General features: G+C 33.5%; 1 protein-coding gene across 15 annotated transcripts in view; it reads right to left on the bottom strand.

Moving 5' to 3' along the window:
* Positions 1 to 15,787, bottom strand: part of FOXP2 (forkhead box P2) — a 516,090-nt gene that overhangs the window by 136,945 nt on the left and 363,358 nt on the right. For 14 of the 15 annotated variants that reach the window (XM_046670389.1, XM_046670390.1, XM_046670379.1 and 11 more), the window contains one exon: positions 10,693 to 10,782. In XM_046670389.1, the coding sequence (XP_046526345.1) occupies positions 10,693 to 10,782 (90 nt within the window). Of the gene's footprint in view, positions 1 to 7,050; positions 7,109 to 10,692; positions 10,783 to 15,787 lie in introns of those variants that run through there. The other variant, XM_046670391.1, reaches the window with a different exon arrangement.

The raw sequence follows: 15,787 nt of genomic DNA, 5'->3' as shown, positions 1-15,787 counted from the left end.
ATACCCAGAAAGGACTACTGAATTCTACATTGTGCGTGTGTGTCAGGAAAGGGTATCAAAGACTTCATAGAGTAGCTGACGACGAAAATTTAAAAGCTGTGCAGAAGTTTTCTAGATGGAAAGGGGAAGAGGGGCATACTGAGAAAAGAGAAGGGCAAGGTCAGCTGCACGAGACATGAAGCAATGTTAGAGGAACTTTAAGGAGTTTGACACTGCTGCTCATATAACATGTAAAAGGTGGGTGGGAGACAATGAGATCACCAGGGCCACCGCACCACACAGCTATCTTCAAAGACAGTGAGTTTTTTTCTTAAGGTTTATATCTAAATCTAAAGAGAGGTCAATTGGGCATAGTGCATATATACTGAGGACTTTAGAAAGCAGGTATTATTTTTAAAAAATCAAAGAAGGGAATGAGTTTATTAGTGATGATTTTACATAAGAACTGATGATAGTAAAACTAAAATTCTGACAATATTGTTGGAAATGATCCTGGAAAGAATGAACAGAAACAAAGGATCTCAAGAAACCTGCTCAGGGCCTTTTTAATTAGCTCAGATTTAAAGACATATAAAAAAAAACCAAACAAATAAAACAAAATTCAGCACTGGCATTCAAAGACTGTTGACCCTGGAAGGAACCTGAAATATTACTAGTTCAGCTTTTTCATTGGGTAGGTTGGAACACTGAGTCCCAGAGAAGGAAAAATGACACAGTATATTAATAAGAGAATTCAGATTCAGTACTTTTTATTATAGGGAGCCACTATCCTCTTGCAGAAGAGCAGTTCAGGACCCCTGCATATGACTCTAGACCAGGTATGTTAGAGTCTTCTGGAAAGTTTAAAATACTTTGGTTTTCCAAGATTCCATCCCACTAAATATTAACTCAATGGTCTCAGGTGAACTCAAGATTTTCCATTTTTAAAATATTTTCAAGTAATTTCTTATTTGAAAACTACTGGCCTAAATGAGCAATAGGACTGTGAGGAGAGTGGAGATGGTTATTGATCAAGGCAAATAATTCTCCAAGAACAAAAGGAAAACTTTAAATGATGCCCACATTTTTGAGAAACTAGAACTTTGATCATATTTTAATCACTAATTAATATGTTTTAGTCTATTACATGCTTGGGAAGAAGGTGGAATATAGAGAGAATGATTTTATTCTTTACAGGTTTTTGTTTTTACGAAGATATTCTATTGGAGAATTACTACAGTTTTTCTATGAGACAACAGAGTTTCCTCGTGTCAGCATATCACAATGTTCAACATGTTCCCTGGCTTGTCACTTGAGAGTGTGCAGTAGAACTAGCAGTAGAAGATATCAAGGCAGCAGCTTTTTCAGCAATGCAAGTGTTAGCATTAGAAGTGTAAGAATTTGTATACTGTGCAAAGGAATTTTATGTCTATTGTGTTATCAAAATGCTTAACTACTAGGTACTACATGTTCTATGTCTATTCTGATAAAACTATAAAAATTGGCATGACCAAACAATAAAACCTTTATTAAAAAATAGCCACCAAACACCTTCAGCTCAGACGGACGTGATTCGAGACCTTCCACTGTGAACTGAATCTAAATAGACACTCTCAAACTTGAGAGAGAAAATACCCGGCTCAGAATGCCCGGGCCAAATCAGTCAACGACCTATGGTCATTAAAATAAAGTTTCTACTCATACAACTTCTAAGAGTTCTCGTCATTCCCAAGACACTGCTTTCCCACATGCCCTTAAAAAACATTCCAGGCAACTTTTACTCCGAAGGAGTACTCCAGGTAATTTACTGATGTCAATGGAGATTCACATTTAAGAAGGAGGAAAATATTAATACTGAGTGCCTCTCTCAATACTTCAAGTAAAATATCAGCAAGAAATGTAGGGGGAACTTGTTCATTCACTTTGGATCTTCCTCATAGATGCTAGATTGCAAGATCCAGTGGAGTCGACCCTTAAAATTCACAGACATTGAGGATAGGTCCGATTATTTTCAAATTACCCCAAGTTTCCAAGACATTACACCTTTGTAATTTGCCGAGCCATGAAACTGAACCAAGCACGCTGGGAGGCTGAGCCAGCCTTTAGATTGCTGACCTCTCACATCCATAAACCAACTCCTCTGCTCCTATGGATTCTTCTATCACGAATGCAGTGTTGTTCTCTACCTGTTGTCACTGATGTAGGAAAACCTATGATGTGAAGAAAACTGTTTATTTTTTAAAAATTGACATTAACCAAGAGGTAAATCTTATTGCAAGTTGGAAAGTTGTGTTACACTTTGCACAGGACAATGGAAGCTTGATTCAGAATAAGGACAGTATTTGGAAGAAAGACTACACAGACCTCTCCATATTTTTGAACTGGGAATTTCTTGAATTGGAGGGTTCATGAAGATCTCAGGATGCATATCTTGTGAATGTCAAGAGTCTACTATAATTAGTTCTCATGAGTGGTTTCTTCCTCATCTAATCAGAGAACATAATTTTCATCTTAAAAAATCTACTACACTATAGCAATTTATTAACATTTATTAAGTGCCTTTGGGAAAAGTAACTTAGTGCCCAACCATAATTTAACTTAAAATCACGTTAGCTTCTTATAATGAGCTTATATGATTTTCATATTAAGGTAGGGTGACTTAAATATTTTTGAAAGAACAATTCATTACACTTCTGTTTGATCATTTCAAATGCTATGCTTCCAAATTCAGTGTTATTAAAATAATCACAATTAGCACAAACTAAGATCTGCTTAGAAAAACTAGCCATTTAATATAACCATCCCAAGCAATTCTATTTTGAATATTCATTTCTTAATTAGTTTTCTGGGAAAATTGCCAAAAAGATTTAAGGAGTGATGAAACCATTCTGATGGTGACTTTTAAAGAGTCGTCTACAAATGTCATCTGGAACAGGAGATTTCTAGCACTAAATGAAATGCTTCAGGGTTCTAGGTCCTTGTAAGTAGCTGAGACATTCAACAGAAGATTTGCTTTCATACCAAAACTACAACTTTAAATAGCATGAAGGAAACTATTCTTGGGCCAAGATAAGAACTAAATATCGAAAGCAGAATTTTGCGCAGCAGCACAGTTTTACTATTCTGTCAGTAAGATGGTATCCTAGAATACCTTTTAGGTTCAAGATAGGATTAAATAATCATAGGCATTTAAAGTTACTCTTTCCTCAATGTGAGACTAAAGGGACAGAGATAAAGCAAAATGGACAAGATTACATGATGACAGAAAAGAACAGAAGGATAAAGGGAGAAAGAGTATAGTAGAAAAGGTGAAGGTAGCAGAGACGTTTCAAGAAAACCAAGTAGAAATCTAGAATGCAGGACGATAGAAAGATATGAATAGAATCCACAGAGAAACACAACGAATCTTAAATGCAAGTGGATTTCAAAATAATTTCACTTTTTGTCTTTAATCATGTACTGACACTGTTCTTCACTTTGTCATTCAATTTAGCTTGTACAACACCTCCAAACATCTTAAGATAAAATTCACAGCCTAAGTCTTAAATCCTATGGAGAGCTCCCTTAACAATATTAATGTTCTATTTCTTTCTTCCTCTCACTTTAGTTAGGGTAGAGAAGTCAAGGGAATATATACTTAAAATCCTAATGGATTACAGAAAGAAGCAAGTGCTTGAGTAGCTAAGAAAAGATAAAATTTGACCTCCTGAAAAGTAGTCTTCTTCCACTTTTAATATATGGGAACGTAGTATTATATATGTCATATACATGTACTTATACAACTGGAGACACAGCAATCTGAGAAGCAAAAGTACATTTATTAATTCTCTCTTTTCTATTTAACATCATGTTAAAGTAAGATTTTTTTCCCATTCATTATTGATCACTTAAGTATTGCAGATCCTGAGTTACCAGGGAATGATAAAGAAAGAGGGGGATTAAAAATCACCAATGTGGCAATCCAACATTGCATGTATGAAAATGCTCATCCTCATGGACACTGCTTGATAGGGCTGACAAGCTCCATCTCTTAAAAACTCTCCCTTTCCTTGACCTTCCTTGATAAATTAAATGCTAATTTGATTCTTCTTCCTCTAAAAAAGGTGGATATTAACTGAGCACTTTGTAAATTACCTTTTTCAGAAATCCCTTCCACTATCATAAATTCATCTATCACTACTGGATTCTTTCACAAATATTTGTCTCTAGCCCTGATCTCTCGTCAAGCTCTTTCTAATTTTCTAAAAGCTTCCTATTTCAACTTACTTTTCTTGCCATCACCTCAAACTCAACATGTCTAACGCTCAATTCATCATGCCTACTTAAATAATTTTTAAAGATTATCTTTACTCCAGATTCCTCACAACTCCCTTCCCCAAAATCATCCTCCAAATGCACCACTGTTAGCTAGATCTTCACAAAACACTGCTGTGATCATATCACTTTCTTATCATAAATCTTTAATAGTCCCTGCTACCTAAACCATAAAATACAAATTCATTAGCTTGGCATTTCAGGCTCTGTACAGTCAGAGATGTGTATTTCTAGCCCTCCAACCCATTCATTATCCCTTTAGTATGACCCTTCTATGCTATTCAAAACAAACTGCTTACCCTTGCCTAACCAGAACTCATAATTTCTTATCTCTACATCTTTGATGACATCTTTTGAAAAATTCTCCATCAAAAATGTCCTTTGCTTTCTCTATCAAAAATCTTTAATTCCAACATAGATGCTAGCTCTTGACAAAGCCTTCCCTGATCACTTGAGCCTAAATTAATCATTTCATTTTTTAAATGCTTATCGTATTTCGTGACTTTCCTATAGTACATCCACGATGGACTGATATTTGTGTACAAGTCTTACTATCTTCTCAACTAAATCATAAGTCCCTGAGGATATTACACATGATACTCAATTTACACTGAATGAATGAAGCGTCCCCCTCCAACCTCTTTCCACTCTCCACTCAGCACTATCTCCTCTTCCTTCATTGTTTCAGCAAGTATTTATTGAGGTCCCTTTGCACCAGGCTATGTGTTAGGCACTGGAGACGAGCAGGACATTCATGGTCCCTGCTGTCACAGAGCTCACAGTCTAACAGGAAAGAGAAACACTGAAATATAAGTTTATGTGTGGCGAGTGTGAAGTACACGTGTGGGGGCCTACAGCAGGGGGAGATACTCTAGTAGTACCTACAACACTCACTGTTGCTTTCTTATAAATCAGGCACGCTTCATGTCATAGTGAATAGTGAAAATAATGGCCAAATAAAAGCAATCATATTGTAGAATATTTATGATAGTCTTGGATTAAATATCAATTTCCTGGAGCTGATCATAATGGAAATTACTTATTAACTCACTACAAGTGCGAGGATTCATAATAGTTACTTTATATAGTATTCTTTTTAGTCTTCACAACAATTTTGCAAAGTGAGTATCTTTATGTCTATTTTAGAGATGAGGAAACAGGCTCCAAGAGACCAAGTTACTCTATCCAATGTCTTACTAATTAAGGGCAAAGGTAGGCTTCAACCCAAAATGTGTTCTTTCTCCTATATGCTATGAGGAGATCAGACGCAAGTTTTCCACACAAGTGCACTTAGCAATGATGGATGAGACATCCTGGACCGTCCTCCACAGGGTGTCAGCCTTGAGCAGCTGGCCACAGGTGGCAACATCATAGTGTTTTAAGAAAGATTATATTCTATAACATTCTTATGAAACTGCGTATTTTATGCTGCCGTTTAAGAAATGTTCCTTACTGGAATGGGAAAGTCAGAGCCATATAACGCATACTCTGTCCTTGTTAATAGTTTTGAAATTAAACTTTTTTAAAATTTATGATATAAAAACAATACTTAATCCTTATTCTTTTGATACACAGAGAGTACAAATAGCAAAAAATACCTTTTAAAACTTCCAAGTTTTCTGTATCACAGTAGATTGCTCTACTCAAAACCATATCGCGATTTTTTAAATTATGTTGCTTTCAATATTTGGAACAAAATGTGTTTTAGCATCTCTCTAATTCTTATATACTGGAAATCAGAAATTAATATTGAAAAGGAAATACTCAATTTCATTCTTTACTACTGTATAAATGGACTTTCATATTTTCCTAAAACATATTTATCAATGACCGATTCTTTAGCCCAGAGTTAGTGTTTTCCCCTGGAATAAATATTTCATTGCTTATACATTTTTATATTTTACTCTTGATTTTTTCCCTAGAATAGGAAATTTTAGAAATCCTGGTTAGTTTACTGCAGAATTTCTTGTTTTGTTAGCTGATGCTAATTTTAACATTTTGGAGTGAAGAAGTAGAAAAAGGTAGAAATTTGTTAAATTGTACTATAGCACAACATATTTTAATGTAGATTATTAAAGCAAATACATGGGTAAAATAATTCTTTGTGTAGCTTAGATTTTTTTCTAAAAGCAATGTGTAAAATGAATTCAAGGCATGAAACAAAACAAAGCTTTCTTAGATGTTACACAAAATGATCCTTGCACAATGGTTTCCCTACATAAGAGATTTGATACTTTGATTTCAAAGCATTATTTTTGGCTATGGTATATTAATAAAGTGCTTTATAACTGAAAACAAACAAACAAACAAACATAATCCTTAACTTATAAGCTAATATCCAACAAGATACAGCTATCCTGAAAAATTAAGATGCCTATCACTTCGTTAAAAAAAAAAACCTGAATATTTAACCAGAGAATATTATATTTTGTCCATGAGTTATTAATGGATGGACATATGTCTTTATTTTAATTATTTTGAAGATGTTTTTATTTTAAAGATGTTGAGTGATTTCCTCAAACTTACATAACTAGTTTGTGGCAGAGTCAGAATAAGACCCCTAGGTTTAATTCATTTTGGCTTCTTACTATTCTACTCTTAGAACTATTTAACACAGAATTATACAAAAAAAAAATTTTAATTTTAATTATCTGTTGGAAAAGAGAACCTTATATTAGATATTAACCTACAACGAAGGAAGTGCTTACAATGCTACATACTAATATTCATCTAAGATAGCAAAGCAATGGCATTTACCTTAAATTTACGTCTCTGCTCTGCACAGCTGTTGAAGAACCACAAGTCTGTCTCATGGCTGTAAATGTAACAAGAACAATAATGCGACCAATTTTCATACCTAAACTAAATTAAGTAGATTTGTCATAGGCTAGAAAATTGATAATGTATTTTTCAAAATACAATTTACTTACAGACTATGGAAGTGTGCATGTGTGCATATTTGTATATGTGTGTGTGTGTGTGAATTTACTCTTTTTTAATCTTGAAATTAGTTTCATGAAATTGAAAGCATTACATATTCTCTTTGGCTAACTTTCCTCATTATGGACCACTATAAGTATATCATGTCTAGGAAGTGCTGGGAGTAGATACAGATAAGTGAAACAAGTTAAGATGAGGCCCTCTTCAGTTGTTATTATTAGGGTATGTTTTTCTGGGATACACAGTAAGAATGTAAAGAAGAAACATCTGGTAATGCTTAGGTTAATATCAGCTCCCATTTGCATCACAATCTTTATATATTATTCATCAATATGTCATTAATCAATGTACCTACTGATTGGACCTATTCAATTGGTGTTTCATGTAATGAATAGGATATGTAAACATGTTTTAAATACATATATTCAGATATCTATACATGCAAGTGAAATCACAACTACAATCAGTACTCAAGCTTGTCAGATGTGATGTTTTTCTTTCCATTCTGCATAAGATATGCTAATATCTATGCCATCTGTAGCAAAAAAACCTGAAAAAATGTAAATGAAAAAGTAACAGTAGATAAATATTAGTCTGCTAGAAATAGACTGTCTACTATGTCACCCTTCAAATCTGCCCACCGCTTTTCAACATTTAAAAGAAATTCAGTTGAGTCTAACAAGCAACCAAATATTGTTCTTGTGACTTGAGCCATCAAAACAGATTTTTTAAAAATCTGTACTTTCAAACTTGATAAAATAGTTCTCCATCAAAACTCTATTTTAAAATGAAAAACACCTAGTATCTCTTTTGGTCCTCTAAAAATATGTTATGCCTAATAAAGTATAAACCCCTATTATCTATTATTAACACCAAATACCTTGCCTTGCAAGTGCAGATTTTGAAACATTTCCAATTATCTTGTTCTAATTCTCAAAGATAATATACGCCAACTCTGTTGTGAATGATTGTTTAAACTCTAAGTTAAGTAGAAAAACAACCAGACTGTGAAAGAATCATAAAAGTTTTTAAGTGTTAATTTCATATTAAGTGGTTAAAAAGTTTAACAAAAATATTCTACTCTTCTTTAACATAAGTGGCAAATAGTGCAACTCACGTTAAATAGTATTTGCAGATGCAAAGATCTAATATCCCCCTTTGACAACTTATGTAAGCTAGTATAAAATGCTATTAGGTTTTTATTAGATTTTTAATACAATCCCAGCATGTTTCCAGTTGCTAAGCTTATCAAGTACTATGAAATACAAAAACGTAGACTCACATATTAATTGCAGTATAGATTTTGGTGAACAAATAAGTCTTCATTCATTATTTCTAAATTCTCATTCATAAAAACTGCTTTTCATTCCTACGACATTTTGGCATGAGATCTTATTAAAATGACAAAATAATAAAATGCTACAGTTTTAAATTCGGTACAATGGAGATATATTCATATTAATATGAATCACAAATCAGTAAATATAAGTGACACAGTGAAAGTCTTGCTAGTCATGGTTAGCAACTGAAATTGTTAAAAAGTCTTTATAATACTTTTAATCCCCTTTTCATAATAAAATAATAAAATTGAGGACTTCTGCTCAAAACTTTATTTATACAACATTTGGTACATGAGCAACAATTTCTTATTTTAGAGTCATTAATATTCCCACATTATATGTGTGTGTGTTTTCCAAGAAAAATTATGTGTATTTTGGTTACACAAAGTATCAAACTTTGCCTTACAACACAACAAAAAAAGAAAGCAGAAAAACTGAAGCCCAGCAGTTCTTTGCAGAGACACCCTGGTAACCAGCAATAAAGAAACTTCTACTGGACTTAGCTTTGGGGAGGAGGGGACAACTACTTTGTCTATTTCGTCAAGAGACATGATAAAATAGGACTGGGACAATATGTAGTGTTTTTCAGATATTCGAAACAACAAACTCTTTCCTACCTTTGGTTTATGCTGACAGCATCTAAACCAACAAGAAAAGAAAATTCCCAGTCTGAAGCCATAGTGAGAATCAACATTTCATGTGCCATCTTCTGTGACTTCTATGTAAATTTGTCTCTGTCATGTAAATGTATGGAGAGGCTCTCAGGGAATCAGATAACTGGATGGAAATACTCCAATTACTGTTATTACTTGGGGAGGGAGATGATGGTGAGGAAAGGGTGTCACTACACAATTACTGATTAGTTAAAACAAAAGAATGTGAAATCTATTTTAAAAGAGAAAAAATTAAAATGAATCTTAAACTCAGGCTGATTCAGTGTGATTTTCATTCGCAATCATGGCAGACATCTGTACTTTAGACTGTTGAAACCCATTCCCTGTCCCCACGTCTCCCTCCTTCCCATCCACTCCCCACAAATGGGTTTGTTCCCAAGAAAATAAATTCTCATCTCAAAGTTGTCTCAGGACCATGAATCTAACCTAGTTTTTAGGTAACAAGTAGTTTCTGGACTGTGTAGCTCAGTAGCCTAGAATTACACAAACTAAGCTTCAGTAGGCCGTCAGGTAAGAAGACTTAGTCACTAACACCTGGGAGGACACCTGAAAATGAAAACAGACAGCTAGGCCATAAAAAAAAAAGTTTCAAGATTTTTTGTTAAAATAAAGCAACAAGAAAGGCGTTTACTTTTTTTTTAAAAAAAAAATAAGCTTGCCTTATTAGAATGTATATAACACATGATTGAAAAAAATAGTATTGGGTATCCTGTAACAGAGCTGATAAACATTTTGAAAGATGTTTTATGCAACTCCAGATTCTACCTTCCAAACATTTTCAAAATACACCCTTAAAATATTTCTTCACCACCAATGTCCTATATATTTTGGTTAAGACTACACAAAACAATGGTTATATTATGTAACAAGAAGTTACTTTAAAAGACATACATACTATCAGTTTCACAGGACAAACATAGTGAGCAAGGACAACAAACTCCAGAATGTGTTTTTATAACTGTAGCAACAGCAATAACTCCTTGGCAAACTCAAACAGTATTTTTGGCAACCTTGGAGGTTTTCTGCATTTGTCACTTGGATACAACTGCGGAAGGGTTGTCTAAGACGGCTTTGTTTCCTTCCATACCATTTTACTATGACTTCACTTTCAGGGAAGAAATTCCACATTTTAACCTGTTTGTGAATAAAATTCCATTAAAATCCTACAAGGGAGAGTTATACAAAACTTTTTATGCCTGTGTATACCAAATGTAGTTCCTACAAAATTTTTGCAATAAGTGACCTCGTAAAATTTGAAATCTCTGCTAATAGAAAACAATTTTATTTTCTATTTTGAGAGGATAAAATGAGTTCTCTTTTTGAATTAAAATTACCTACATATGCAAATGTAATAATTTTCTGTATGTGTACAACTGGGTCTGCATATCTGCTATCACTAAGAACATCTTTTAAAATAAGACCAAGGACAGGAGTGCTTTACTAACCTGCAGTGGTCTCTGTTTATCGCCACTCTTAGGAGATTTCAATCCACTTGTTTGCTGCTGTAAGAGAAGTTGTCTTGCTGCTTGGAGAGCCTAGAAGTAGAAAGGAAGCAATATCTAAATATTTTGTTGAAAGGTAAATTGATTATCAGTTATTCCTTAGTTAATAGTAATAGGCTTTAATATATCAGAACCCCTCCCCCCATCCTCCTTTCTAGAGAGAATCATTAAATGTTCTCTTTCTTCTAATGTGAAAAAAACTCACATAACATACACATAGAACTTAAAATCACAGAGGTGCATGTAATCCTGCAGCAAATAAAGTTAATTTGTATAAAGTGCTTAAAGAGGCAAAAATCATAAAATGCATCAATAACCTCATTTCCACAAGGAACTTGTCTTTGAGTGTTCAACTAAAATGCCCACTCCCTTCTAAATTATCACTCAATTTGCATTTTCATATTACAATTTTGAGGCAAAAGCTGTAGACTTCAAGTGTTACCGGAAGCTGTAATTAAATTTGACAAATCAACATCAGATTATCTTGAAAGTGAATTAATAAGGATTTTCACTAAAGATAAAAAACACTTTTTTTGGTACTTACAATTCAAGGGGAAACCTCTCCTTTGACAAAATAAAGTGCAGTTTTAATGCCAAATAAAATTGAGTGGTTTTCATTTGCATTCTTAGCAAAATCAGAGAACAAAGAAATTACCACTCAACCAATCAGGTTTGTTTCTATGTGTGACAGAATACCAATCAAAATAGAAGATGTTTTCATTTATTTTTATGTTTTCTTTCCTACACGGGAAAATAAAACTTAACATAAGAAATTAATATAAGCATTCCATTTACCAGAAGAGGGACAGTTTGGCGAGTGCACGATATAAACTTATCACATAAAACTAGTGCCATAAAAAAATACATATTGAGATGATTTAAAGGTAGCAGTATAAACTAATTAAAAATAAAACTTTTTCACAGCCTCTACTCACAAACTCGTTTTTTCTCTCAAGAACTGAGTTCAATGAACAGTAATGATGAAATTTTTCAACCTATAAAACTAAAATAAATTATTCCCCTACTTTGTTATTCACTGTTTTAGAATACAAGGCAAATCTTTCATGATGAGAAAAATGTCTCAGATCAATATTCTTCTATAATAATTAAGATTCTAAGCTGATAAAAAGTACAATTTTGATTGGAATCAATGATCTGGTTTTTAAGAGAGTTTCTAGTATCCATGACAACAGTTGCTTTGACAAGATGTGCATATGGCATTACACTGCCAGCTGGTGTGAACAATGTTTGAACTACTGCATTGAGATGCTGAGCAAACAGAAAAAGTTGCCACGTCTTAACCCTCAGGGAAGGCAGTCATCCCCTGATCAATTATGAAAAGACAGAGAGAGGGCTGCTACAGTCTGGCTCCAAGCAAGTTTTCTGAGAAGGCAGGCAGACATAGAAACCAAAGTAAACAAACTGAATGCACCAGCACCTTCTCCTAACAACACTGATTTATCTTCCCATAGCAGGAGCTGGCACAGTTTGTGAAGCACACTTTCACATTTGGAGACACACTCACAACAATATTCTTTTTGTTTTTTACATTTTTCAAGCAACTACAAGTCAACCTGAATGTTTCTTCGGATGGCACATTCCAGTGAATTCAGACAATTTCATTATAAAGTTCAGTTTGAAAAAAAGACCAAATTAAAAAATTCCATAAATACTTTATTATCACAAAACTCCGTTTGAAAAATTTCAGTTGATATCTTAACTAATATAGCTTTCTCTTTTTAACTGCAACTTATAAAATAACTACAGGTGATATTTTTCAAATGGAAATTACTATAGTATGACTTAGGCTGTGTCTACGTGAAACTCTCAAAATAAAAAATCATTTTCCCCTTTGCCAAAATCCACACAGTTTGCCTAATTTTTTTCATATAATTGCTTTTTCCTTTTGAGTTCATTAGTTTATCATTTATATATACAGCCATATTTAGTTTATACGTAATTCTGTAGTCACTTCTTATTCTTAAAGGACTCTAATGAACACAGTTCGGCATCTCAGAATCATGAATGACTAGGACTAAAAGCAATCTCAGAAATCATCCAGTCTGACCCCTCATTTTAGCAAAAGAGAAAAATGAGGCCTAGAGTACTCAAGTGCTTTGTTCAAGGTCTCCCGGCTTCCAGGCCAGAAAGCATTCCAGCGTGCCATACTGTCTGTGTTCCATCAAAGGAACCGTTAGTTGGCAATGAGTAAAACTACAGGAAAGGAGAACATATGGCACTGTAATGAATTATTTTTTTACCTGTAAAGAGAGTACATCCATTTATCAGAACTTAAAAGGGAAACTATAATATAATACTTTTATGTTTGAATTTGTAAGCGTTAGAATAGAACAACTATCAAGAATATGTATCGTTTTTATGGCTAAGTGTTCCCATCACCTTTGACCTGGATTTCATCACATACTCTACCAATACCTGATGGAGCTCTAAACTCTTGTAACACCGATCATTTGACTGGTTATTACTAATAAACCGAAGAAGTCTAGAGCTGGACAAAAGCTTAGAAATTGTTTAGCCTAGCTTTCACACTTTGTAGACAAGTAACTGAAGAACCAATACGACTGCAACTTGATTAAAGTCACAAAGCAAGTGGCAGAGTCTAGTCAAATGCTCAGGCTCTGACTCTCAAGCCTAAAACCCTAGCTCTCTTTCACCACCCTGCATTATATTCATTCAAGTCAACTCAAACAAGTAACTCAATGGAATACATAACACCCAATGGCTACAGAGAGACACTAGCAAATTAGATATATTAGAACCACAGCTCATGAAAATATCACTAGACAAAAGCATGCAAACACACTGTTTTTAAAGAATTAAGAATAACAATGGAATACCACCAGATAGCTGGCTAAAACACGTTTTTACTTTCAAAGTATCTTGTTTTTCACGCGTATTTACAATTATCTTTAAAACAGTTGAGGATCATCTTTCAATACAAACTCTTATGAAAAAGAGCTACTTGCCTGTTTTAACATTCTTTTAGTATCAGTAGAGATTACTATAGTAAACATAAGAGGTGGGAAAAGAAAAAACAATTCCAAGAGATCAGGAATGATTTAAAACTCATAAGCAGAAATCTTTGGCAGTTTTCATTCTAACTGCAGGCATCACATGACATTTTTATTTCCAGTATTCTGGATTACATTTTAGGGCTGAATTTCAATAAACAATTGCTCAGAGACATTTAGTTCATCTTTGCAATTTATTATTGTAGCTACTCAAAAGATGAAAGATTATAAGACAAAATACTTCCATCAATATAAAGGTGTTAGATGTCGAAATACATAAAATATTAATTTGAAAAGCACTTGTCCACTTCAATTGGTAAATAGAAAAGATAAATTCCTGGGTCATTCATAAAGTTCTGTGAGCCATTTCAGCATTTATATGATCACTGTCTGCAAAAAAATTAATTTAGAACAAAAGGCAAAGGATGCTTACAAAATTTCCTTTAATAATGACTGAGTCTGATTCAAATGAACAATAAGAAAGAGGTCTCTAAGGCAGCCAAACCATATCTAGTTTCCAAAAACACATTTGTTTTGAATTAAGGGTGCACTTTACTTAATGAAGTTATCTAATTTTAGTAAAGCTAAAGAAAATTAAGATAGGACATTTTAAAAATTGGAATCAGATTAAATTGAAATGTTTTGAAAAGATGAATAAAAATCTTTATACTAGATTAAAGATTTGCTTTTCGTTAGGCTGCAGAGGTGTGGGAATGGACATATTTTCCAGAATTCAGTGCGTTTTGCTCTCAAATATTTATTGAAAAACTCATTCCTAATAGTTACTGTGTAATTTCAAATAAACTAAAATTTTGTAAGAAAAACAAAGTTCAAGCATATCACCCTTCTACAGTAGTAATAACTTTATGCTAGTTATGAACCTCGTGGACAAAGTGCAATTCTAATGAGTAACTGGTCATTAAGAGAATTAAGAGTGAAAAAGCTTTGTACCCTGTCAGATCAATACTTTTTTCCTTCCTGAAGAGTACTGAAAACTTTCACCAGAAGTAAAACTGTTTGAGAATAGCTTAGAAATTCCCAGTGAAACAAAAAATGTTGAGTACTCTAAGGTTTATAAATAACTTTTTTTCCCCAAAGTAAATATATGTATATTTTGGGAAAAAACAGACATCATTCATATCTCTCCCCATAAAAATAGGAATGCTTAACCTATCAGCCTGTTGCATTTGAGACATTAAAATGAAAAATGACATCTACGCCCATTAATATCTTCAATGTATAAACAGCACAGCATGACACATTCTTGAGAGCTGAAGGCTACAAAATCTCTCTGAAACGTAAATAACAAAGCACTCAGAAGCATATTTGATGTTGATATTCATCTCTGAGAAAAACACTGCTGCCTAGGCTTCTTATGAAAATAGATGCAGCCCAAATGGATCTCCTGTAATTGGTTTCAGATAGCGAGGTCAGAAGAAATATGATACAAGAAACGATTATGTGGAACAGGCGAAACAAGAATGTTTACACAGGCACTCCCTAGTTAGACTGACAAGGGGTGTATACTTTGCAGATAACCAGAACCAAAAAAAAATTTGCCAGCAGGACATCCAGAATTTTGCTCCTCATATTCACATTTTTTAACCTTTAACATATGATGTCTTTAACATGTTACTTTGAATACTGAACATAAAATAAGTTTTCAAACAGAATTTCATCTTCTAATTATCTTCACAAGTGTGGTTGATAAGAAGTATTATTTGGATCTTTCCACAAAGGGTATGAATTCCTATTCTGTTTAGCCTTTCCTCACATTATGTTCCCACTAAAGAGACTATACTGATAAATGTAATCTGAAGTCTCATAATGCTATTTAATAGAAGAAAATTAATCATCTAATTGTCATAACCTATTTTCAAACAGCAATCTATCAGAGTGAAATTATGCATCTGTAGCTATTGACCTTTCATTTTATCATGCCTGATACATAATTATACTAAGTTTGCTGGAAAAAAAGCTAATTACTCGAAAATATTTTTTAAAAT

Source organism: Equus quagga, chromosome 8, assembly GCF_021613505.1.
Source record: "Equus quagga isolate Etosha38 chromosome 8, UCLA_HA_Equagga_1.0, whole genome shotgun sequence".
Taxonomy (NCBI): Eukaryota; Metazoa; Chordata; class Mammalia; order Perissodactyla; family Equidae; genus Equus; species Equus quagga.
This window is presented reverse-complemented; position numbering and strand designations above follow the sequence as displayed.